General features: G+C 37.8%; 3 protein-coding genes across 9 annotated transcripts in view; 1 reads left to right on the top strand and 2 right to left on the bottom strand.

Moving 5' to 3' along the window:
• Positions 1-2,814: 2,814 nt before the first annotated feature.
• Positions 2,815-11,990, bottom strand: CLK1 (CDC like kinase 1). Of its 3 annotated transcripts, none has more exons than XM_037043648.1 (13): positions 11,889-11,990; positions 10,628-10,788; positions 9,963-10,191; positions 8,863-8,953; positions 8,383-8,449; positions 7,214-7,330; positions 6,956-7,122; positions 5,583-5,677; positions 5,360-5,489; positions 4,758-4,840; positions 4,060-4,139; positions 3,296-3,359; positions 2,815-3,178 (listed from the first exon to the last, which is right to left on the bottom strand). In XM_037043648.1, exons 2-13 carry the CDS (start codon positions 10,786-10,788, stop codon positions 3,035-3,037), a joined length of 1,428 nt encoding a protein of 475 aa, XP_036899543.1. In that variant the 5' UTR covers positions 11,889-11,990; the 3' UTR covers positions 2,815-3,034. The 3 variants fall into 3 exon arrangements, with proteins under 3 accessions (XP_036899543.1, XP_036899542.1, XP_036899544.1); XM_037043647.1 differs by having other exon boundaries at positions 3,296-3,386; positions 11,889-11,989; XM_037043649.1 differs by lacking the exons at positions 8,863-8,953; positions 11,889-11,990 and having other exon boundaries at positions 3,296-3,386; positions 10,628-10,742.
• Positions 11,991-13,322: 1,332 nt separating this feature from the next.
• NIF3L1 (NGG1 interacting factor 3 like 1) overlaps positions 13,323-26,579 on the top strand; it is a 43,195-nt gene continuing 29,938 nt past the window's right edge. For all 4 annotated transcript variants that reach the window (XM_037043656.1, XM_037043653.1, XM_037043654.1 and 1 more), the window contains exon 1: positions 13,323-13,340. In XM_037043656.1, coding sequence (XP_036899551.1) covers positions 13,327-13,340 — 14 coding nt within the window. In that variant the 5' untranslated portion in view covers positions 13,323-13,326. The remainder of the gene's footprint in view (positions 13,341-26,579) is intronic.
• Positions 14,624-26,561, bottom strand: PPIL3 (peptidylprolyl isomerase like 3). 2 transcript variants are annotated; one of them, XM_037043657.1, is made up of 7 exons: positions 26,240-26,561; positions 25,414-25,482; positions 24,120-24,194; positions 22,778-22,871; positions 22,050-22,117; positions 17,638-17,756; positions 14,624-15,336 (listed from the first exon to the last, which is right to left on the bottom strand). In XM_037043657.1, the coding sequence occupies exons 2-7, from the start codon at positions 25,414-25,416 to the stop codon at positions 15,210-15,212; spliced, it is 486 nt and encodes a 161-aa protein (XP_036899552.1). In that variant the 5' UTR covers positions 25,417-25,482; positions 26,240-26,561; the 3' UTR covers positions 14,624-15,209. The 2 variants fall into 2 exon arrangements, with proteins under 2 accessions (XP_036899552.1, XP_036899553.1); XM_037043658.1 differs by having other exon boundaries at positions 25,414-25,490; positions 26,240-26,557.

Here is a 26,579-nt window from a genome sequence, read left to right as displayed (position 1 = left end):
AATCTACATATCTCAAAATTATAGGATTATAGTATTGTTCAGAATTTAAGGCTCTTCTCAAATTCAGAGAAATCTGCACAGGGAACTTCAATAGAACTTTTAAGTATTAAGTAAATCAATCTTAAGGCTATTGCATGGGACCAAAGGAACATGCAAAATATCAACATGTACCACTTCTCCCCAGAACAAATAGCTTACGTAAATCTAGGCCACTATTTTTTTTTCTTTCTTAATTTTAGTTCTCACCTGAGGATATGTTAACTGATTCTAGAGAGAGTTAAGGGAGAAGAAAACCCATCAGTCAGGGATCAAACCTGCAACCTAGGTACGTGCCCTGACCAGTAGTTGAACCTTCAAACTTTCAGTGTACATACAGGACAATGCTCCAACCAACTGAGCCTTCCAGCCAAGGCCCAATTGTTTTTCATGTATTAGACTAATTTATAACTGAGGCAAATACTGTATCTTTCTTACTTTTATAAATGACACAGGCAAGCACAGAGATTTAGTGACATTCCAAGGTCATGTGGCTTAAGGGCTATATTTGAATCCAGACTGGCTCTGAAGTTGGGGTCCTTATTTTGGCAATAAGGAGGAATTTATAATCTCTCAGCCTCTATTGTATTTTTAAAACTCTAATAAAATCCTCTTTTCAACAAATGGCTTGGGAACAACTAAACATTCACATGCAAGACAACTAACCTCGACAGACTTTACATCCTTCACAAATACTAACTCAAAATCTATTACACTTAAATGTAAAACACAAAGCTACCAGAACATCAGAAAACCTAGATGACCCTGGGCTTGGTGGCTTTTTTTAAATAGGTAGCACCACCAAAGGTAGTATCTGTGAAAAAACTGATAAACTGACTTAAAAAAAATTAACTTCTGCAGAAGGGAAAAAGAATACAAGCCACAGACTGGGAGAAAATATTTGTAAAAGAAACCTGATAAAGGACTGTTAACCAAAATATACAAAAGTTCTCAGAAGTCAATGGTAAGAAACCCGGTGAAACTGGAAACTCATGTTCATACAAAAACCTGCATATGGGATATTTAAAACAGCTTTATTCCAAATTGTCAAAACTTGCCTTTAGTAGCTGAATGAACTGTAGTACCCTGAGACAATAGAATGATGCAGCACTGAAGCGTCCTGGCTGGTGTGGCTCAGTGGATTGAGTAACCACCCTGCGAATAGAACGTCACTTGTTCAATTCCCAGTCAGGGCACATGCCTGGGTGGCAGGCCAGGTCCCCAGTTGGGGGAGTGAGAGAGGCAACCAATCAATGTACATCGACTTTTCTCTCCCTCTTTCCTTCCTTTCCCATCACTCTAAAAATAAATCTTAAAAAGTAATAGAATGAGATATAAAAAGACATGGAGGAACTTTAAATGCAAATTACTTGTCACTCACTTTCAACTTTTTTCATCTCATGGCACACAAACTACTAAAATTCTGTGGCACCCCCCAAAATACTTTTTGTTTATCTAACAAACCTAATTCATTCAAAGTGGACAGCTATTCTTGTTAGCTTTTTTAAAAAATATAAGGGAAAAGGGGTCCATGCCCCTGACTAAATAGGTATCATGTTTTAAAAATTCTGGCACACACAGCTCTAACCAAGTAGGTTAGTAAGAGCACTTGTCCCAGTAAGCCAACTAAGGTTGCAGGTGTGATCCCTGGTTAAGGCACCTACAAGAACCAATGAATCAATGAATGCTAAGTGGAACAAATTGATCATCTCTCCCTCTACCAAAAAATAAAAAATCTTTTAGCACTCACACCAGTTGAGAAATTACTGTTTTAAGTGAAACCCACCTGAAAAGAATATGTAACCCTGGCTGGTGCTGCTCAACTGGTTGGAATGTCCATGCCATAGACGAAAAAGTTGTGGGTTCAATTCCCTGTTGAGGCACATACAAGGCAACAAATGTTAGTTTCTCTCTTGTGGGCTCGCTATCTCAATGGGAAAAACAAAAAAGGTCCTCGGGTGAGGACAAAGAAAATCAGGAAAAGGAAAGGCCATGTACTGTGTGATCCTAACTACACATTTTGGAAAAGGCAAAACTAGTGTAAAAAAGACCAATGGTTACCATAGGTTGAAGACAGGAGGGATGAACAAAAATACTGTATGATGAAGCATGTCATAAATTTGTCTTGACAAATACAGCAGCAAAAGTAAACCTCAAGGTTATAAATTTTGGGTGATTACATGAACATAGGCTCACCCATTACAATGAATGAACGGTCCCTCTGGTGATGGGTATTGATAATGGTGGAAGACTATGCATGTTAAGGGGTGGGGGGCAGGAAGTGTATCAGAAACCTCTGTACCTTATTGCTGTGAACCTAAATTACTCTTTATTATGGACAAAAACCTTACACTTGGTAATTCAGATTGAGCTGTAAAGGATTTGGAAGCTTAATGTCAGGACCTTAAGCCATTTGCACAGTCCCATTGAGAGGGAGACAGGAAAACTCCAGTACTAAATTTGAACAGGAACAAAGGGAAAACAAAATCTTCCTGGCTTCTGTAATTCTTTATATCCTGTATTTAATTAAATTTATTAGGGTGATACTGGTTAACAAAATTATATAGGTTTCAGGTGTACAAGTCTATCATTTGTACATTGAAATGTGTGTTCACCTCCCCATGTCATTAGGTTTAGAAGAGAAAGGCCTAAGTCCCAATGCTGGCAATTGCTAAAGAAGAAACCAAGTATTTCCAAAGAAACCTCCAGTAGAAGAAACATGTCCATTCATCAAAGTGACAAGAGAAAAATGGTGCTAAAACAAATTGCACATATTCATACAATTTCATAAACAAAAATTTATTCTGAAGAAATCATTTTATACAGAAATCACTCAAAAAAGATGTTCATTTTACTTGGCTATATACTTAAACTATCCAAACAAAATAAACATGGCAATGCAAGTATTTAAGAAATTTACAAAAGCTGTACAAAATAACTTAATATTTAAAAATTAGACTGATGCAGTCTACAAAATTTGAGTTGTACAATTAGAGATCTATGTATTTTTTTTTAGAGGATAAAAGAAAGGATGCTTTAAGGCTTCTTTGAGAGTAATCCTTTTAGCTGGTTCATACTCCAGCATTTTCTGAATGAGGTCAAAGAGAAGCTCATGTTCATCATCCTGAGAAAGCATAAATTCCTGAAAGGAAAAGAAATACAGTCAAACAGCTTTTTCTATCAACACATTATGATTTTATTTACCCACAATGAAAACAGGGAAAACTCAAAGAGCATGTAAACAATGACCCAGGCTTACCTTCAGAGGTTTACAGCGCCTTGAAACGTATCTTCCAGCAGAACTGTTTTCATCCCAGTCCAATCTATCATGATGGAAATATTTACGTTTCCTAAGAGTAAGTTAATATCCATGTTTATGTTGACAACAAAAACTTACAATATCTAGCAGAAGGATTGGTTTCATCAACTATTATGCTTTTATAAATCAAAGACTAATGCTTTTCCAGAGATTTTTTTAGACATTTTTTAAAATTTAATTGTTGTTCAAGTAGTTTTCTTTTACTCCCATCCCAGCCCACCCCCCCAGTGCTCCCCACCTCCCTCCCATTTCTACCCCCCTTAGTTGTTGTCCATGTGTACTTTATACTACTTCCTGTAAATCCTTCCCCGTTTCCCCTGAAATTGCCTCCCCTCTCCCCTCTGGTCACTGTCTGCTAAACATTTATTTTGAGAGGGAGGGGAAAGAGGGGGAAAGAAACATCAGTATGTGGTTGCCTCTCAAGCACCTCCTACTGGGGACCTGGCCCACAACCCACGCATGTGTCCTGACTGGGAATCTAACCAGCAACCCTTTGGTTTGCAGACCAGCACTGAATCCACTGAACCACACCAGCCAGGGTGCTTTTCCAGAAATTTAAAAAGGAGCCTAGAGATAGTTACTGGCTTGCCAGCAAAGTAATCAGCTACTTAAATGAAAAAGCATTAGTATGACTTCACTGTTTTATAGTTCTAATCAGGACAGATGACCAAGCGATACTAAAAGGTAACACTCTTAAAACATACCTGGTTTTCTGTATCATATGTTTTGGTAAAGGTCCAAGAATCCTTTCCATCATTGCTAAGTGCTCCTTACTATCATGTGTCTAAAATAATAATTAAAAAATATGTTAACTACCTATACTTACATGTTGTGCCTTGTTCTCATTTAACAGAGCTGCTACATTTCTAGTCCCTATGTGATTAAGCATGAAGATCACTAAAAAAAGATCTACTCTCAGCAACAAAAAATATGCTTACAAAACAAGATCACCCAAGATTCCCTAATTCAACAGGTTTAATTGTTTATACAAGGGTGGTCCAACCTTTTCGCATCTCTGGGCCACACTGGAAGAAGAGTTGTCTTGGGCCAAACATTAAATACATAGCAACATGTAATTCAAAAAACAAAACAAAAACAAAAAACCCAACTCAATCGTTTTAAATCAATTTAAGATCTTGTATTGGGCTGCATTTGCAGCCATCCCGAGCCTCACGCAGCCCACAAGCTGCAGGCTGGACACCCCTGGTTTATAATATACTTTGAAATAGTTTAAATAAAATTATAAACTATGAGGGAAATACCAATGCCCAGCAGCATCAGATTTACATAATTTTTATTTCTTTGTATTTATCTACAACTAAGTCTATGAAGCAACCTCAACAAATGTATTTGTTAGTGTTCATTCACATAAACAAGCACTTTTCTTGTGCAAAGTACTTACCGGAAATACTGTAAACCCAAGGTAGTATTCAATAAGAATACATCCTATACTCCAGACATCACATGGTTGGGACCAACCTAAGGCTGCAAAACAAAACAAACTTAGAGGAAAAAATATCCCATTTCTTAAAAAAACAAAACATTTTCAATAATGTGTATAATTTAATGTTTGAGCTGGTAAAGATCCCAAAGAAATCACTTAACCCAAGACTAAATATAAGAGCACAGTATGTAAGAATTAGGGCTCTGAAGACACTGGTTTCAAGTCCTAACTCAGGCTCTTCGGGCTAGTGATCGAGAAATTTTTTTTCTGAGCCTCAAATTTCCTAACCTGTAAAATGGGCACTACCTACCTACACAAAGACTGGACATGCATATTATAAATATGCAAACTGAATTCCAGGAAGGTTAAGCCACTTAAAGTCCTAGAAGTGACTATTAGGAACAAATAAGAGATTAAAATCCTTAATGTATTTTATGACATTAATTCCTAAAAGGGAACAAGAAATGTCCCACAGAAATAAAACCTTCATTGGTAACTAAATTTCAATATCAGCTTCAGTGAAGATAAAGGTTCCCAAAGGACAATTAACAAACACTTACCTAAAATAACTTCAGGTGCCCTATAATGTCTTGTAGATACCAATGTACTGTGATGTTCATCATCATATGTTGCACTTCCGAAGTCTACAACTTTAATATCTGGATTTATTAGGGTACGTTCATCACGTTTCTAAAAACCATAAACGATGATTAAGGAAGCACAATATTAAGAAGGCATGAAATATTAATTTAAAGCCATGAAGAAAATAAATCGAAGACTCACCATTTTGGGATTGTATGCTTCTGTGTAGTCAGATTGCACAAATAAAATGTTTTCAGGTTTTAAGTCTGTGTGAGTCAATTTATTACTGTGCAAAACTGAGAATGAAACATAAAAAGTTGCTATAATCTACAAATCAAAACTGAAAACCTAGCCAATCCCCAAATCCCTACCAAAAAAAAAAACCCCTCTTACGTCTTTTCCACAAGTCTGAAAGGTCAACATTCAATACTATGCTATAAAACCATTAGAACTGAAACCCACTTCCCTCCTTAAAAAAATTAGTCCACTACGATAGCTAACTCCTTTAAAAATGAAAGAATTATCCATCTCTTATGTAACTGAGATTTGCCATTCCTTAATTTAAACCTAGTGATTCTAGATTATTTTTGGAATCTGAAAGGCTAAATCACAGCCTTCATAGCCTTCCATATAATGAATTGATATACTTTCACTGAAATCCAGTAAAACTGACCAACTTGTTATCAACTACATCTTTCTCATACCAACTCTTAAGTCATATTATGTTAGATCCCATTTTTTTCCATTTGACAATATATTAGTTTCAGGTATACAGCATAGTGGTTAGACATTTACATAACTTATGAAGCGATGCTCCTGATAGGTCTGGTACCCACTTGACACCATACCGAGTTACATACAATTATTATTGATTATATTCCCTATGATGTACTTTATATCCCTGAAATTGTGTAACTGCAGATTTGTATTTTTTTTAAATACTGTTCTGTTTAATTGTTGTTCAAGTACAGTTTTCTGTCTTTTACTCCCATTCCAGCCCACCCCCCAACAGCCCTCCCCACCTCCCTCCCATTTCCACCCCCCTTAGTTATTGTCCATGTGTTCTTTATACTAGTTCCTGTAAATCTTTCCCCTTTTCCCCTGAAATCCCCTCCCCTCTGGTCACTGTCCACCTGATCTTTATTTCAATGTCTTTGGTTATATTTTGCTTGCTTGTTTGTTTTGTTGTTTAGCTTCCTGTTAAAGATGATATCATATGGTATTTGTCTCTCAACACCTGGCTTATTTCACTCAGCATAATGCTTTCCAGTTCCATCCACGCTGTGGCAAAGGGTAGGAGCTCCTTTCTTTCTCTCTGCTGCATAGTATTCCAGCACAGTATTCCATATTATGTATATGTACCATAGTTTTTGGATCCATTCATTTACTGATAGGCACCTAGGTTGCTTCCAGCACTTGGCTATCGTAAATTGTGCTGCTATGAACATTGGGGTGAATAGGTTCTTTTAAATTTGTACTTTTATTTTTCCCCCTTAAAGAAAGATCCAAATCAATCTGGCATTAAACTAGTCTCAGTAAACTCCAGTTTCTGGAAGATATGTCGAAGTACTTACAATTCACAGACTTGCATATCTGATAGGCCATCTTCCTGATATGATCCAGTCGAAATGGCAGAAAACCATTTTCCTTAATAAAGTCATATGTACTAAGTCCTAGTAGTTCAAACACAATACAAATGTGACCACGATGCTCAAACCACTCCAACATCTGGACACAGCGGCTATAAACACATAAAAAATAACTTAGTACAACTTCTTATAATTTAGAACTCTACTTAGGGGCATTTTTCTAAGTTGTATTTTGATACTTACAATGTACTGTTGGGGTCTGTTGTATTTAAGTGTTCCAGAACTTGTATTTCTGAGCGAGCAGCTTCACAGTATCTATCCACATTTTTAACTATTTTTACTGCTACATGTCTACCTCCCCTGTTAGAGACAATATAAGTCCAAGATTAAATTGCATTTTTCTCTCTCTCTTTCCAAACTCTACAGTTCTACTTAAATTGTATCTAAGTACACTCTCTTCTAATTGCATCTCAATGTAAGCCAACTAGAATAACCTTCGGGCATATGATAGGCTCCCTAATACAAATTATTTTTTGGTCCTTCGATTAAACTATGTATCAACAGTAATTTAACAAAAATACTGGCTATTACCACCTCAATTTGCATGCCATTTAAGATTCAAAATAAATGTACATAAAGCATTTTCTTCCTACACTGCCTGTCACTGGCAAATATTATCTCAAATCTTCCTTTCATCCACATCACCAGAAAAATCAGGATCTGTGAAAAAACCGTAAGAAGCTCTATTCTGAGAGCTGAGAAGCTCTCAGAATCTTACCAACAGTAGAAAGCATCCTCTAACAAATCATTTAGAAAAGCTTTGCCATTCCAAAAGAAAGACAATACTTTCAAACAGGGAACAAAAAAAGGTTAACAAAGATTTCTAATGCTACCTTAAGACATTCTAATCAGTAATTTGATGAGCATAATTTGTGACACCAATCCATAAATTTTCTTAGCCCAGACTATATATAAGACTATTCGTCTTAGCCCAGACGAATTATTATACTTTCTAAAAATAAGTAAGTACTCTGAAGACTACCTCAATGGGTATGGGGTAGGCAAAGCTCCAAAGACTCCCAACATAAAACCAAGGGTGAGAACCACTATCTATAAGGGAAAAAAAGGAGGATGGAGAAGCCCACAATTCTCCCTACTGAAACAACAAATATTTTCTGGAAGAACAATATCTGCTCTCAGCATAAAAGTGAAACTAGAGGCTGCATATACGAATTACTACTGCTTAAAAATACAAAGAGTTAGTATCTTTTAGTGGAAGTTTCCTATAAGGTAGGAACCCAAGCTAAAAGGGTAAAGATATATCTAACTCATGGCCAGACCATATTCTAAAGTGAAATATATCTTCTATACTGTTGATCACTCCAAGTACAATCCCAAGCTGGGAAACTTACGCTTTACGATCAATGCATTCCACGACTTTTCCAAAAGCTCCTTCACCTAAAGTATTAACAATTTCATCTAAAAGAGAAAAATAAATCTCAGTCACACCAAGAAATGAAAACACTTTGCTTATCATAATAAATGCTATAAATGCAGATTAATCTAGTTGATGCTACAAATGTCCTTATCACTATTTCATTGGTCAACACTGTCAAAAAACATGTTAACTAATTTCAGGTCTAATTTCATTCTTAAAGCTAATTTTATTTAAATTGATTTACTGTTTTGGAAGATCTATATAACATTAAATTTCTAAAGAAAGCAAAAATAACAATTCCCCCCACCACCAAAAGAAACAGAAAAAAACAGAAACAAATAAAAAAAGAAGAAAAAGAGAGAAAGAAAAAGATTTCCAAATCCCTGAAATCTTAATCTATATATATAGATTATGTTATCTGAAAAGTTAATAAGTGTTGAAAAATATTCTATACATCTTGCACTTAGTACGTCTCCACTCTGACAGATCAGGTGACCCTCCTCATCATCCTCTACACTCCTGGTTCTTTTCCTTCGGTGACTCTTCTGGAAACGTCAAGTGGGCGGCACCAAGATCATCCAGCCAATCAATATACCCGAGTGAATTCAGGGCAGAATACGAAATTCATTCAGCGGGGAGATATTCAGGCATTCAGATACAGGCCAGGCCACAAACGGTTGGCAGGAGCAATTTCAAATTCAGTCCCCAGAAATTCACAGGGCACATAGTTTATGTTAACAGGAGAAAAACATGGCAAGGAACAGATTTTCAGATAAGATACTCAAAGTGGCAAGGCAACAAAACATAACACAATTGTTTTCTTTAAAAAATGCTTAGTTGTAGCATTCACTGAAATATAATTTTAAGCTTCTAGTGTCCTAACTTAATATTGCAAAATTGCAGTTAAGTAATATTTATTTGTCAAAGTAGGCTGTGGCCAAACTAAGGTTCCCTAACTAATCTAAGAAAACAAAATATTAAAACAGTAAATAAAATTAAAGCCCTAATTTGGGGGAGAAAAAATGATTTGCCATACAGTAACACCATGACATAGTAAATGCCAACTGAGCTATCTCCCAATTAATACAAATCCCATATTGTTCAAATCTGTTAAGTGGTTTACTTAGTGAAAAACAGGATTAGAGCACGTGCTGGCCTAGAATGAAGCTACACCTAATCCTTAATCATTAAAAAGCAAAAGGCCTAGTCTATATTTGTGGTAAGGCTTTAATTTATCAAAACAAATCTGATTTAAGTACCATAAAAAAATCTGTCAGACTATCCGCTAAAAACTAATCTAAATTACCCACCCCCCCATTTTCCCTCAATGAAATGACAATTCATTGCCAACTAGTAAAGAAACTGTTAGGTAACTAAGTATGTACCATACTTGGGGAATTTCTTATCCAATGCACAAACAGAAAGACTCCTGCAAGTTAAAACTGAAATGGCTTCATCTTAAACAGAACTTTCTCAAATGATCAAAGACAAATTAAAGCTTTCCTGCAACACATGGGAAATAAAATTTCCAAAATGTTTTAAAAGAGCTCATACCCCATGTGAACGATGATGTGAGGTGCTGTGGTGAATCCTGTGCCTGCTTTTATAACTACTTCTTCCACTTCTACCAGAGGACTTGCTACTATGGTTCTGGTATCTGCTTTCATGGTCCCTATGGCGATGCCCAGATTCACACCCTTGATTGTAGTCATTTCTATATTCATCAATGTAGCGTCGACTATAATAATCTTTCTCATTTATGGATCTGCTTTCCAAATAATGGCTAGGAAAATAAAATACCAATTTTTCAAAGCTTTATGGTAATACTAAATATCCTCAAATTCTCAGTAAATCTCTTAAGACAATACTCTTAAAATTTCAATATCCAGCCGGTGTTATCTCTCCACACCACGCCCCTCTCTCCTCTCTTGGGAGAGTTGAAAAACCTTTATTCTCTACCAAAAAAAAAAAAAAGAGAGAGAGAGAGAGAGAGAGAGAGAGAGAGAGATTGATTTCGTTTTCCCCACTGACCAAAACACAAACCCACACAATCTTACAAACATTACAAGCCATCACTGGAAACAGAAAGGAATCACTGTTAACTTATTTTTAAGTTAACTAGTTTTAACTACAAAAATACCCGCCCCCCCACTGAGACAACTGATGAGACTGTAGTAAAAATGTATTTTTTATATATTTATACATAATGCCCTCCTTACCTATCAGATGTTTTAGAGTGATCGTACTTGCAGCGCTTGTTCTCCCGGGCACTGCTGTGTGATCTCTTCCTTCTTTTATGACTGCTGCTGCTCCTCCATTTTGTACAATCCCAGTCTTTCTCGTCCCAGTCCGGGCAGTAGGTTCGCTTCGAGTGTCTCATCTACGTAAAAGACGAGTGCCCCCAGTTCTTATAGAACCCCGCGTTATCAACGCTGAGCAGTTTAACACAACATTCTGCAAACTCACGCTAGCTGTGACGTGTTTACCAATTTTGGCAAAATCGTGCTGTTTACTGTACGTCCACACGCAAATTCTCCCCATTTAAACGTGCATCAAAAACTAGCCTCCAAACAACATGCAATCCTAAATGTTCTTCGCAACAGAACTATCATTATCGCAAATTTCTGTAAAGGAGGCATAGCGATCTAACACCACCTTAAGCCAATGACGGCATCAGAAAACAAGACTACAAAATACCGTCTCTTGAAGGCCACCCCCAGCACGTACTACAAATAATAAAACCTAGCTTATTCTAAAAGCTTTCTTAATCCACTTAGGGGAGGGGAAAGCCATTTTTCATAAATGTTCCGAACAAAATTCCCTAACAATTTGATTCCACTACGTCTCTGAACTCAAAACGCTCCAACTCGGGGCCCGAAAACTTCAACGCATAAAATGCCGGATCCCATACTCCGTCAAATGCTTTATTATTTCTCTCTCCTCAGGTTCCTAGACAACACTGAGGGGAGACAGGGGCGACGTTCACTCTACCTCTTTACACTCAGCCAGACCTTAAGGGACATCGCCTCATACCACGTCACTCCGTCCTTTGTCTCCATTTGAAAGGAGTCCGGCTCCGCACAGGTGACTAACTCACGCAGACCCCAAGCAAAGCGGCGGCTCGGCCGCTGCCTCCGCCCCGCCGCCATCTTAGAGCTCCGCGGAGGCGGCCACCGCGGACAAGATGGCGCCCGCGGGACCGGCCTCGGCCCGCCCTCCTCACCCCAGAGGCGGCCGAACATTCGAGGCGCGCTTTCGGCCTCGCAAACAGTGTCACTGCCCTAAGCCAGTGTCTGGGGCGTCGAGGTCAAAGCAGAAATTCGAAATGACCAGCTCGACGGAGCTGGAGTGAGGCCAGAAGAAAGGGTCGTCGTGCAGGAGACGCGGGCGGCCAACAAGCACGGAGAGGGGGGAATCGGCCAGCGCTCTCGAGGCAGAGACAGGGCCCCGACACCTAGCCCGCTTCCTCCCGCGTCTTACCGTCCTGGCCGCGGAGTCCGAGCTGAAGGAGACAAACCTTGCAAGGTGACAACGTCGAAACTCCAGCCGGCTGCAACGGGCTGCGAAGACAAAATGGAGCTGACAGCCACCGCGTCAGGACTCTTCTCGAAAACACTGGTGACGCTAATAGGGCGTCTCCGCCCTGGGGCGGGGCGTGCACGCGGGAGGACGTGGGCGGGCGCGTGGTGGCCGCGTGTGCGCAGGCGCCGGGGTTGGGGTGGAGGAGAACCAGAGCTACTTGAGGGTCGGGTGTTGCAGACCCGCGGCTCTGTTGGCCTGGGTCGGGTTGGGGTGCTGGGACAGCAATGCGAGCTTTTGGGGGGAAGAATCTTTCCTGTGCTCGTTAAAAGTTGTATCTGTGCCCTGACGGATGTGCCTGAGTGGGTTGGGTGTCCTCCCCCGGAAGGTTGCAGTTTGGTTCCCGTCAGGGCACGTGACTGGGTGCCAGGTTCGGTCCCCAGTTGAGGCGTTTCAGAGGCGATGTTTCTCTCTTCTCTCAAATGAATATATTTAAGTTATTTGTGAGTGCTAGAAACAAGAAAAAGGGTGTTCTTTAGTGCACGTTATCTATTGGGTGTTTGGGGAGTTATGTTCCCTCAATAATATTAAATCAATCCCACTATCTCACAATGTGATTGTATTATGTAAACAGCGTCTTTACAGACAAGGTTTAATATGAGGTCATCAGGGTGGGTCCTAATCAAGTATGACTGGTGTCTAGATTACAAAACTAGGAAAGACTTTGTGAAGACAGATGGACATCTACAAGCCAGAGAAGCCTCAGACAAAACCCTGTCCACACTTTTTTTCCCCAGTTTTCTTTTTAAAGATGTATTTACTTTTAGAGAGAAGAGAAGAGAAACATCAGTGTATGAAACATAGATTGGTTACCTCTCTTGGCTGCTCCTGGGGGCCTGACCTGCAACCCAGGCATGTGCCCTGACTGGGAAACTGGCCACCCTTCAGTTCACAGGTCTTCAAAGGCCAGTGCTCAATCAACTGACCAACACCAGCCAGGGCCTACCAGTTTCTTGACAGTCTAGATCAAGAGTTGGCAAACTTCTTACAGGGTCAGATAATAAATATTTTAGGTTTGCAGGCCATTTGGTCTCTGTCAAAACCAATCAATATTTCTGTTGTAGCAGGAGCCAGCCAGAGACAATACATAAAGGAATGGGACTGAGTTTCAACAAGATGTTATTTAAGTCCTGGCTGGTGTAGCTCAGTGGATTGAGCGAGGGCCTTCGAACCACAGGATCGAGGTTAGATTCCCAGTCAGGGCACATGCCTGGGTTGCAGGCCAGTTCCCGGCAGGGAACCACAAGAGGCAACCATACATTGATATTTCTCTCCCTCTCTCCTTCCCTTTCCCTCTAAAGATAAATAAATAAAATCTTTAAAAAAAAAGATGTTGTTTATGTACAAGAACAGGTGGCCAGCCTGTTTTTTTGCCAACCTTTGATTGAGACAGGGAACCATATTTCCATTTAAGGAGAATTTTGGTTGATTAGCAATATTCTAGTCTTCTTAGTAGTTTATGAGATACACAAAACAGAACATCAATCAGCAAACGCTAATGCGATTGGTGTGAACCAGTCAACTCAGTGTAAGTGAACAGAAAACAATGTTCTTGATCTTGATCCTCATCATGCCTACAGTAGGCCCAGGGTGGGCGGGCAGTATACTTCCCTATGTATGAGATCCTCACGGGTATAACTGAGCTGACTTTATAAGAATGAGCTCTAAGAACCAAAAAGTGACCATATTGACACTACTTTTAAAAATGGCAGGGATTAGAATAAAAATCGAGAATGCCAGTCAGTGCGGAATCAGGAAAAGCCTTTCAAAAGTGATGACAAAAACTTCAAAGACATGTGTGGAGAAGATATCAGGAATAAGAAGTGGGAAAACAAACTCTGGCCTAAAAGGCCCTCTAATACTAATTCTAGAAACTGAAATAATTAAAAGGCTGAAACAAAATATGAGAATGTTAGTATAACTGGCACCTCAGTTTAGTGGAAAGTATATGCAAATGGTAACAAGAGGACAGCTACAAGTTAACTCTCAAACTGCAGTTAAGAACCCCCACCCCCCACCCCCAGCCAAAAAAAGCCCTGGCTGGTGTAGCTCAGTGGATTGAGCACGGGCCTGCAAACCAAAAGACTGCGGTTCGATTCTCAGTCAGGGCACACGCCTAGGTTGCAAGCCAGTTCCCAGCGGGGGACACACAAGAGGCAACCATACATTGATACTTCTGTCCCTCTCTCCTTCCCTTCCCCTCTAAAGATAAATAAAAACTTTTTAAAAAGGGGAAAAAAAAAACCCAAAACATTTAAATCAGCCATCTGCAAAAATGACACAAACCAAAATATGTTTGGTATAGGCAGTAAGTGGAACATGGTGCTTGATAAAATCAATGGTAGAGTCTGATAAATGCCCTGGTTAGGTAAAAGCCCTCTGGGCAAGATGAAATGTTAGCAGAGCAGCTTCCCTTTACTTAATACAGGACACTTAATACATGCCAGAAGCTTTACACACATTTTTTTAAAATTTTCACAATAGTCTATGGGGGGATTATTTATGAATGAGAAAACTAAAGCTTAGAGATGTTAATTTGCCTGAAGTTACTACTAGGGGACAGAGCTATGATTCAAACACATACCAGGACTCTACAAATGGTGTTCTTAACAAAGTAATTGCATTTTTCAAATGGATCATCTGCAGAACTTTATTGTGCAATATTTTAAAAGATATGTTCCATGGGCAAATCAGTTGGGAAATTCTGAGTGTTTACTGGAGTCTAGGATATCTCAGCCTTTATTATATATAAATCTGAACACCAAATAAAATAGCAAATGTATTAGTTGGCCTTTCTAGACCCTCTCTTTATCTTGTCCTTCCTCTTTCTAACTGCACAAAGTGAACAATTAATGGAAAATAATACTTCAAAATAATAAAATAATACGATGTGGACCAGATATAATAGGAGTTTATAATTACGGCGCTCAGAATGACTGATTTGAGGCTCAGCATTTAAAAATGAATGTTTTTATGTAACAAAAATTAAACAGAATGTTTTTTAAAAAACTAACCTTAAATATATGGAATAATAGTTATAGTAAAGAATATGCTCTAAGAATGGGAATAAAAGCTATTGGTTCCCTTTGGTACCACTAACTCAGAAGAACTTAATTGTAAACAAGTAGGATGATGCAATCTATGACATAATTAAAACTGGGTAAACCACAATAGGCATGTTCCTCAAAGAGTGTGCCAAGTATTTGTCCATGTCTGTTAAAGCTACTGAGCAAATGGGTTGGCATGAATAGTTATATCCTTAATGTGCACATCATTAAGAGGTCGGTATGTCTTCTCATTTACTGGTAACTTCTCCAATTCATCTAGAGTCTCCAGACCATCTATTACCCTGAAAGAGAAACAAGATAACGAATGAAAATTTTCTCAGACTGAAAGACAATATCCTAATACCTATATCAATTATAGTGTCTTTAAGAGAAAAGGACCATGTCTCATAGTTCTTTGAATTCCCTAGTTGAGTGTACAATAAAATATTGATTTAATTACCTACCATAGTTATGGGCTAAAATTCAGAAATAAAAATTTGTTTTTATGACCTTAGACAACAATAGCAATGGGTAGGAATATTCCCACCAAAGTACCTAAACATTGTATTCTGTCCCATTTATACAGCATAGCTACAATGGGGCCAATATAACTAGTCAGGTTTTCTTTGCTACAGGAAATATCCATAGAAAGTATGTAAGGATGACACTATTATTATAAATACTGCGCCATACTGAAGGTCCTTAAGTGGGTGACCACTTTGCACTTGCTAGCTTAAATATGGTGTTTTGAATTTTTGCTTTTGTATAATAAGAAAAAGTAATAGTAATAAAAATAGGAAAGGAGAAGATGAAGTTAGGCCCACTTGCAGCAATATCCCTTCATATTTCCATTGAGAAAAAGAAATATTGAGAGCTAGCCTTCAAATATATTCTGAAGTTAGTTTAAAACATTTGCTTTAAAAAACGTGGCTTTTTAGAAACTCTTAGTAAAACTCAAGTTAGTTCTTGAACTGTATGTATATTATATATTTACATTTAATATTGGGATTCCACTAAAATGGTACTATAACCAAAACCTTTTGATTTTACTCCCAAATGTATCACAATTAAGGCCTTTAAATTGTAAGTTTTAAAGGCTTTCCCACCTTCTAGGTCAGTGAGAGAAAGAGGATATAGGAAATAGATCTCAGGCACATAAGACCATGAAAACTGAGCTAAGTTAAGTCAAGTAACAGGGACATGGCCTTTTTGAGAACCAGTGGAAAGCTATATACCATTTTCCCAGAAAAAAAATGTGTGCATATACACAAAACACACAATTTCAAGAAGTTAATGGACCTAAGGTTAAGAATCTTTGTTCTAGGCCCTGGCTGGTGTAGCTAAGTGGATTGAGCGCAGGCCTGCGAACCAGAGGATCGCGGTTTGATTCCCAGTCAGGGCACATGCCTGGGTTGTAGTCCAGTTCTCTGCAGGCCAACTCCCAGCAGGGGAGGCACAAAAGGCAACCATACATTGATGTTTCTCTCCCTCTCTCCTTCCCCTCTAAAGATAAATAAATAAATAAATAAAATCTTAAAAAAAAGTTTCTATTAAAAAAAAAAGAATCTTTGTTCTAAACTCTACAGTTTTGTCACAAATCCAGTAAGATAAGTCCTGGTAATTACTGATCAGTAATTCTGACAGTGGGTTAACGGAGAAAAATAAAAGGAAGGGAATCTGGATTACCTACATACACACAAAGAATTCTATAGGCTATAATATTTCATGAATTGTTAATCTAAATTAGACATGTATATGGAATGAAAAAGAAAGTTGTAGTCTTCTATTTTTAATTAGCCTAACGTGGCATTCGAATTATTAAATAAAGGAAACTCTAGAACTGTACCTTAGTTTGTTGAGCACAGTAAATATTTGTTGAATAAACAGGGAAAGTGACTGCCTGCTGACTTATAAAAGCAGCTCCCAAGTAAACTTTATAATGGATATTCTGCCAGATATTGCTAAAAACCTCCCTAATATCCAGTTTCCCCTTCTTACAGAAACCTCATTTCATTGAAAGTCTGGCTGAAAAACATTTCCCACGTTTCTTTGTAGGTAAGGATGGCCACATTGCCAAGTTCTGGGTCTTTTAAGAAAAGTCTTTAAAAAGGGGCAGATGCAGCTGGGCAGGCACCTTTGGCCCTTCCTCCTTCGGTCTGCCTGGAACACAGATGTTCTGGAGCTGTGCTGCCCATATTACAACCATGTGGTCAGCTTGGGTAGAAGACAAAGATAGTTGAGAAGACAGACAGAGGCACCTAGAACACTGGCTTACCACCCCAGTCCATCTTGTTCAAGCCACTGTTTTTCAGATCTCTTAGTTGCTGCAAAATGCTATTCTCAGTGAAAACAGACACATTACTGTTAATTTGCATAATGAATCTAAAAAAATTATTAGCCCTCTTTCACAAAATCAAGAAATTGAGGTGCAGCAAGGTTATAACTTCTCAAGGTCACACGACTGGCAAGTGGTGGACTTAAATTCCAGGTATGTTTAGTTCTCATACTGCTCCTTCAGTATTAGTTATGCTTCTATCACAGCCACTCATATGCATCTCTTATAAAGAAATTCCAAAGAAGAAAACCATAACCAGAATACTCACTTTCCAAATACTGTGTATTTCATGTCCAAATGTGGCTGCTTGCCATAGGTAATAAAAAACTGAGATCCATTGGTATTTGGGCCATTATTAGCCATAGATACAACACCTCTAACATTGTGCTGAAAAAGTTAGACCAAAGTATTAATTTGTATTTTAAATAAATATTCCAAGCACAGAACTGAAACAAGATGTGTATTCATTAACTTCCCAATATTTAAGGAACCAAGAAAACATTTAATCAGCTTCTACTTGGGCAAACCCAAATGTTCAGTTGCTATATTATTGTTATCTCTGAAAACTTATGTGTAACTTGTTTATATATCAAATCATATGCCCTAATTAATTTTATTTTCACTTTGGAGAAGTATAGCCACAAACACTTTTAGTAATACCAATGTATAATAGAAATAATCCTTACGTTTATATTAAGGGACAGTGTGCTGGTATGAAATGATCAGGCAGACAATAAAACCAAATTCCCTATAATCTCTTCACACATACACTGGACTCTGGCTAGTTTTTTTATCTGTAAAACAAGGGAGGTTGGACTAGTTGTGGGGTTTATTCATAAATCAAATGCTTTTGAGGGTCAGCAGATAATGAATTGATAAGTGGGAAGAATGTAAACATTAGGGAGTGATGGAGTCTGGCTAGAGGAATAATATATCTCCTGCCTAATGCCATTTAAAAAATTATTTTAACCAATGGCCATAGAGAATGTATCTATGGGTCTTCCACCCATTGGCAGTTAGTTCATAACCCCAGGACCTGATGATCTAAGGAAGGTCTCTTCCAGCTCAGTATTCATGATACTGTTTGTTATACAAGGGACAGTATACAGAAATTAAAAGACTTTACTGATAAGATTGAAGACATGACAGACTCATGTTATACAGAGGTACCTCAATATAAAAATACACTATTAACAACTTTAATGATTACTCTTTTTTAAAGATTTTATTTATTATCTTTAGAGGGGAAGGGAAGGAGAGAAGGAGAGAAGTATCAATGTATGGTTGCCTCTCATGAGTCCGCTGCTGGGAACTGGCCTGCAACCCAGGCATGTGCCCTGACTGGGAATCGAACCGCGGTTGTTTGGTTCGCAGGCCCATGCTCTTCTGCTGAGCTACACCAACCAGGGCCTGATTACTCTATCTTTAGTTATTTACCAGGGACACGGATGAGAGAAGCAACAGAGATATGTATTCCCCAATTAATTTCATTTTCAATTTGGAGAAGTACATACAAGACCTTTAGCAATATCAATGTATAATAGATGCAGCAACATCAAGACATTAGTGCTTTATTGTCTCCTTAAAAGGTGACTACCAATCAAATGTAACCTTTGATACACACAAGAATATATATACCACGTGTAATAAAGTACCATTAACTTATTTCTAAATTTAAAGAATTAAGATTGAAACCCTGGCTGGTGTAGCTCAGTGGATTGAGTGCAGGCCTGCGAACCACCCGATCCGGTTCGATTCCCAGTCAGGGCACATGCCTAGGTTGCAGGCCAGTTCTCAGCAGGGGACTCACAAGAGGCAACCATACATTGATATTTCTCTCCTTCTCTCCTTCCCTTCCCCTCTAAAGATAAATAAAAAAAAAAAAGAATTAAAATTGAGTAAACTCACATGTGTTTCTGTGCTCCTCTCATGTAGTACCTTAGCTTCTCCAAGGCGTAACCACTATTCTAATGTTTTTATACATGCCTACACAATATACACTTGAATGGGTCTTGAACATGGATTTGAATTATGTAGATTCACTTATGCTCATATTTTCTTAAATCTGCGGATGGAAGTCTGCAGATTTAGGGAAAGAACTCTATGCATTGTACACATACAGTCCTTATTTTATATAAGATACTTGAGCATCCTTGGATTTTGGTATCCACAGGGGTGGGGTAGGAATATCCTAAAACCAATGCCCATGGATACTAAGGGATAAAAGTCATACACNAGATTCACTTATGCTCATATTTTCTTAAATCTGCGGTTGGAAGTCTGCAGAGACTTCTCCAAGGCGTAATCACTATTCTAATGTTTTTATACATGCCTACACAATATACACTTGAATGGGTCTTGAACATAGATTTGAATTATGTAGATTCACTTATGCTCATATTTTCTTAAATCTGCGGTTGGAAGTCTGCAGATTTAGGGAAAGAACTCTATGCATTGTACACATACAGTCCTTATTTTATATAAGATACTTGAGCATCCTTGGATTTTGGTATCCACAGGGGTGGGGTAGGAATATCCTAAAACCAATGCCCATGGATACTAAGGGATAAAAGTCATACACAGATTTTCAACTACATAAGGAGTATAGGTACCGCTAACCCCTACATTGTTCAAGAGTCAACTATATTGTTTCCTTTTCCTTGTTTCTGAGCCCTATAAAATAGTATCATACTATTTGTAGTCTTCTAGGCAATATTCTCTATACTTACATTTTTAAGATTCCTACTTGTATATGTAGCTGTAGTTCTGATTTTTTTTTACTGCTGTATATTTCACTCCTGGATATACTACAGTTTGTCCATTCTATGATCAATAGACATTTGGGTTGTTTTTAGCTCTTTGCTATTAAAATACTACTCTAGGAATACTTTTTTACATGTTTCCTGATGCACGTACACATGTTTTCTAGGGTAAACACTTAGGAAAGGAATTGCTGGGTTAGGGTATGTAAATATTCAAAACACATCCTCAACTCTGATGTATACAATAGTGATTCTTAATCCTGGCTGTTGTGAGAATCAACAGGGAACCTTAAAATATAATCAAGGTCCTAATCAGTCCTATTTTGTCAATCAGTCAATCAGTCCTGTTGACTGTTTTTCTCTATATTCGTGGGGAAGAGTAGATAAGGCCCTAATTTGTTATATTTTTAAAACTTACTGTTAAGTCTGTAACAGCCAAGGTTGAAAACCACTAGTATAGGATTAGTGTTGTGAAAGCTGTTATTAATTAGTACCTAAAATGTTGTTTTCTTTCTAATTCAGGAAAAGGATGACTTTGTAAATAATTTACCATCTCCCAACCTCAATTTCCATAACAAAAGTAGTATTTCTTTATAACAGAAAAGCAAAAACATAAATTATTCCTAGTCTGACCATCCAGAGATAAACACTGCAATAAGTTGTTTTTTTTTCAGAAAATGTCCAGCGTATATGTTAATGTAACTGAAATATAATATACTAAATTGCTGATGGAGGGGAATTTGTCTCTTTTTTTTCTAATTATAAAATTATCATTCTATACAGATACGAAGTTTAAAAGACAACATAATAAAGTGTTAATGGATATTATCTCTGGGAAGTTGATTTTTATTAAATAGGCATGCATTGTTTTTTTAACTTTGGAAAAAATACAAGAAAATTCTTTAAAAGGTTTTAGAAAGCCCCAGCTGGTGTAGATCAGTGGATTGAACATGGACCTGCGAACCACAGGGTCACCAGGTTGATTCCCAGTCAAGGCACTTGCCTGGGTTGCAGGCCAGCTCCCCAGTAGGAGGCAAGTGAGAGGCCACCACACACAGTTTCTCTCCCTCTCTTTCTCTCTGCCTTCCCCTCTCTCTAAAATAAATAAATTCTTTAAAAAATAAAGAATAAAAATTAAAATTTTTAGAAAAAATATGATAAAGACAGTAAAAATTCCTAATTTTAACATGATAAAGAAATATTTATATGCACTTCTCTTTAATCTCACAGAGTTCTACTGTAGGCATTAAGTAACATTAATAAAGAAATATTCAAACATCCAACAGATGATGATAAGAGTTGGAGATTGTGCCCTGGCTGGTGTCGCTCAGTGGATTGAGTGTGGGCCTGGGAACCACATGATCGCAGTTCGATTCCCAGTCAGGGCACATGCCTGGGTTGCAGGCCAGTTCCCAGCAGGGGACTCATGAGAGGCAACCATACATTGATATTTCCTCCCTTTCTCCTTCCCTTCCCCTCTAAGGATAAATAAATAAAATCTTAAAAAAAAAAGAGTTGGAGATTGATAATGGCAATATTGCAGCCAGAAGTTCTGATAGTCTTTCCTCCCCACTCTCAAAAAAAGCTAATGGTCCATGTCATTCAACATGAATTTTACAGTGAGACATTAAGCACGGTCAGTACAATATATTACTGATTAAACATTTCAGGCTGGACCCAAAGATGAGCTCGCTTAATATCAAGATCCATATGATGGTGAGAGTTCAGAATATATTTTAGGCTAGATCTGCTATTTATATTTGCTCTCTCTGGTATCATTTATCAAGTGTGCAGAAACTACAAAAAAATGTACATCTGTTTACTAATGATGTTAACTTGTGTTACTACAACGTATGTATCAAATTTTCCAAGTGTATACATGGCATGAGAAAATAATTTTGAAGTATTAGGGATGTACCTTAAGATATTCACTGTATTCATCCTCAAATTTCTTGCCCCAGATACTGTTACCTCCTCTTCCTGTACCTGTATTACAAAACAAATAAAAGAAGTATCTAATTAGAGAGAATGGGTTTATTTTCTAAAATTTAAGGGCTGGTTTAAAGTACACCTCTTTAAATACAAATAAAATGTGATTTGTCCTCTCTCTTTTTTTTTAAGTTTATTTTTTATTGTATTCTTCCCCATTACCATTTAGATAAAGTCCACTCTTCCTCAAATTTCATTTGGTTTCATTATAAACCAGAAAAATAAAATCTCTATTGAAAAACCCTCCTGCCCTGGCTGGTGTAGCTTGGTGGATTGAGCACAGGCCTACAAACCAGAGGGTCGAGGTTCAATTCCCAGTCAGGGCACATGCCTGGGTTGCAGGCCAGTTCCCAGCGGGGGACTCACGAGAGGCAACCATACATTGATCTTTCTCTCCTTTTCTCCTTCCCTTCCCCTCTAGAGATAAATAAATAAAATCTTTAAAAAATAAGTTGGGTTATTTATCTTTAAAAAACCCTCCTTATCAATATTATTTATATTTTAGAGCTGGTTGCTAATAGCTTTAGCTTAAAAATTGCTTGTTATTATAAGGTAGACCAATTAGAAAAACTACATGCTTTTATTTTTCTATTCTTTGTCTACCCCCTTTCTTCACCCCATATACCCACTTCTCTATATTTTTATGGAGGAACTTACCTGTGGGATCTCCTGTTTGAACCATGAAGCCCTTTATATTTCTATGAAATATACAGCCATTGTAGTAATTACTGGCACAAAGAGCCAGGAAATTCTGAAGAGAGTAAAAATAATGATTGAGAAATGATGCAGCAGAAACACATTTAACATAAAGAATTAACTGTATTTACTGAAAACACTATAACAGCATATCTAAACTATGTCCTTTAGGCATTACTTTGGATGATGTCACTTCCCTGCCTAAAGCCCTTTAATGGCTCCCTTCAGTTTCTGGAATAAAATATAAACTCCTAGGCAGGATCTAATAAGTCCTACATGACCTAGCCTACCTCTACATATCATATGATAATGACCCCTTCCGTGTTGCTTACTATGTTAACCCAATCACCCTTCTGAAAATTCATCCCAAAGAGACAGGCTTTCCCATCTCGAGGCCTTTGAACCTACTATCTCTATACTGGGAATGTTCTTTTTATATATCTTTTCATGGAGATGCCTTCATTACCTTTCATATTCAGTTTAAGTACCACTATTTTGGCCAGGCTTGCCCTCCCATTCTTTTAAATAATTTTTCCCTATTATTCTCTCTTTTAAAGATTTTTATTTATTTATTTTTAGACAGAGGGAAAGGGAAGGAGAAAGAGAAGAACATCATTGTGTGGTTGCCTCTCACTCGCCCCCTCCTGGGGACCTGGCCCACAACCCAGGTATGTGCCCTGACTGGGAATCGACCCAGCAACTCTTTGGTTTGCAGGCTAGCATTCAATCCACTGAGCTACACCAGCCAAAGCCCCTATTACTCTCTATTTCAACATTGTATAACCTTCAAGGCATTATCATCATCTAGAATTACTTTTTTCCTAGAATAAACCTTCCCCTACCTCCTGCCTGTCTTCCCACCTAGAACATTAGCTCCACGAGAGCTAATGTCTCTTGTTCATCATTGTATTCCCAGATACTTTCAAGACAGAATTTCATAAATAGCTGTTGAATGATTTTATATATATTCATGGTTGACTCTTCTTCCTTCTATCCTTGTCATTTAAACAAGTGAAATAATGTAAGAGATAGTTCTCTTGCCGGATATCTAGTGATTACTTATATTTCCTAAGGAAAAAAAAATGAACTAGAATAGAAAGATACCAGTCACTCCCTTAGACATCAGGAAGGGTAACTGGAAATTAGGCCAGAAATTCTGATGGCTGGTTTTTCCTGACAATGGTTTTATACAAAAACATTTTCCCCCTTTTTGGGATATTGTTGACTTTTTAAATTATTTAACTTCAAAATGGTTATCCTGTTGCATTAACTCATTTTTTTATTTGTACATAACAGTACTCACTTCACAGGTTTTAGGTGTCCTCTCACAGAAGATTTCTATTTTAATATCACCTACATCTGTATGCAGTGTTACCGACTAAAAAAGAAAAAGAATGCAATAACAAATGAGATTTCTTCAGGGGACTTTATGCACTGTATTATTTCCCTAACTAGATATTAAAGATGACAATCTAAATAAAAATAGACAGAAATAGTGTTTCAAAGATGACCTGTCCACATAGCATCTCTGAGAGATTAAGTTGTAGTCCTTCAAAACTTACTTCTCCAGTAGAAAAAAACTCCAGAAGATAAATATAAAGATTAGGGTAAAGTGGTATTTATGCCAAAAATTAGGGAGCAAATATTGTGATGGGAGCAATTATTTTAAGTTTGAATTTTTCAGCAGTAAAAATAAAAACAATTGTAATGTCAGAACTATTGATTTAAATGGTATTCACCATCATTGTTTATTGAAAATGGTAAAAGAATGACTTTTCAAAACATAATTTTCACCATTCCCCTTATGTAATTTAATTATGAGTGATAGGATTAAAAAATTATTCCTTTTCAATTAAAGAGCATAAAAAATCAGTGTTTCTAGATTCTAAATGTGCAGAAGTAACCATGGTACTTTTTTCCCCTTGGTTCTCTTTATTCTGGCTTTCTGTTTGCTTTATCTGTTACTTTGCTAGCTTCAATACTCTTTTTTTTTAGTTATCCCATTGCAGAAAGAAGGAAAATTATTATTCTGGGGCTTCCTTTTACATTTCGCTTCTTATTTACAATAGCATTTAGCTGTCAGAGAGTATGGCCAGGTTGAAGATACAAAGCAGAAGTTGTGTGCGTGGGTGTGGGGAGGGGGACATTATTCTAGTTGCTGTCTATTTCAAGCTCAAGCTGCCAACCTTAGATACAGAGCAAGTTTCCAATTAAAATTTCAACACCTGGGCTATACCCTTCTTCTCCTCCTTCTCCTCCTCTTTTCATCTTATCTTTTCTTTCTTTTTTTTTACATGAAATGTTAATGGGTCTTCTTTTTTATTTATTTTAATTTTTGTTCAAGTATAGTTTTCTGTCTTTTACTCCCATCCCAGTCCACCCCCAATCTTTTTCTATAAAAGGTAAATTCTGCATGTTTTAAGTGAAGATATAAATTTAAATAGTTTTGCTTTTTGTTAAGAACCATTTTTCACTGTATGCTTCTATAGCTTATCACTTCCCTGTCTCGCCATTGATATTTCTGTTTTATTTCCCTTGACTGAATTTCTAAAATTTATTTATAAGAGAGACAGTCATAAGAATTCTATAAAACTTACCATTTTTCTTCTTGATGGTTACTGCTACTTAATTTCTCACAGTCTTATTAGAGAAGCTCAAAAACGAATCTCCATTCCTAAAAGAAAAAAAATAATTAAGTTCATTTTTCTCTCTTACCTCTCACATGCTTATTTTTACTGCGTATGTAAAAGAGAAAGTCTGGAAGAGCAGCCCCCTCCCCCGAGTAGTACAAATCCGGTCATGGAAGTGATGAAAAGATACTACCCGACTTAAGCTCCTCAACCTCCTACTTTCCCTGTTCACTCTTCTTCAAGAGCCTCCTTGCAAGTCCTCCAACAAGCCAACTATCACCCATTAGGGCCTTGGGTCTCTTTTCTGTGCAGCCATTTTCCTCCGCTTCAAGTCTCTGCTCCCAAGTCAGGTCTCACTGATTTGACAACTCTCTTTTAATATTTTTTATTTATTTATCTTTAGAGGGGAAGGGAAGGAGAGAGGGAGAAAAATATCAATATATGGTTGCCTCTGGTATGTCCCCTGCCGGGAACTGGCCTGCAATCCAGGCATGTGCCCTGACCGGGAATCGAACCGTGATCGTCTGGTTCGCAGGCCACCGCTCAATCCACTGAGCTACACCAGCCAGGTGTAGAGCTTGACAACTCTATTTTTAAATGCCTTGATTTTAGTACCTCCCCTGTTTTCTTTTCTCCATAACACTTATCTCTAATATACCATATACTTTATTAATTTAAGAGTGTTATTTCAACATCACTTTCTCCACCCTGAAGTCACTCGAATTAGCCCAAGAACTAAAACACCCAACGCTCTCCAAGTCCATTAAGAACAAGCGCGTTACCCCATACTTACTTGCCCACTTCGGTAAGCACAGCTGTTGCTAAAACTTTCAGAAAAGGTGAATTGCAGGTGCCTCCCACAGGTGTGATAGATTCGAAATTAGTTTCTTCAGGCCACCGGAAGCCGAGCACGGATCCCATTAGAGAGAACGCCTCTCGCGGACTCGCCTTCGCCGCCACCCCGCTTCTAGCTCAAGCCAAGACAAGTAGAACTAGGGATACAATGTAATTTATCTCCACCGGGAACACTTTTGACAGTGAAAGGAAGCTCTTTTAACAACCCTAGGACGGGAATCCTAACCCGGAACTACTTTAGGCAACTCTAGCGGTTCCTCGAGCTCAGAGGTAAAATA

Source organism: Sturnira hondurensis, unplaced genomic scaffold (assembly GCF_014824575.4).
Source record: "Sturnira hondurensis isolate 20B ecotype Veracruz unplaced genomic scaffold, ASM1482457v3 Scaffold0004136, whole genome shotgun sequence".
Classification (NCBI taxonomy): domain Eukaryota; kingdom Metazoa; phylum Chordata; class Mammalia; order Chiroptera; family Phyllostomidae; genus Sturnira; species Sturnira hondurensis.
This window is presented reverse-complemented; position numbering and strand designations above follow the sequence as displayed.

Bases quoted from the DNA above. Each gene is read 5' to 3' on its own strand.
- CLK1 (XM_037043647.1), bottom strand. From the start codon at position 10,788: ATGAGACACTCGAAGCGAACCTACTGCCCGGACTGGGACGAGAAAGAC. The intron at 8,450-8,862 runs GTATAGAATATT...TTTCTCTTTTAG, and splicing joins AGACGTACTAAGTGCAAGAT to ATGAAATTGTTAATACTTTA. The intron at 3,387-4,059 runs GTATGTTTTAAG...ACTTACTCTTAG, and splicing joins CATATGATACAGAAAACCAG to GAAACGTAAATATTTCCATC.
- PPIL3 (XM_037043657.1), bottom strand. The intron at 22,118-22,777 runs GTAAGTTCCTCC...TTTGTAATACAG, and splicing joins TCAAACAGGAGATCCCACAG to GTACAGGAAGAGGAGGTAAC. The intron at 17,757-22,049 runs GTACATCCCTAA...TAACTTTTTCAG, and splicing joins AATACAGTGAATATCTTAAG to CACAATGTTAGAGGTGTTGT.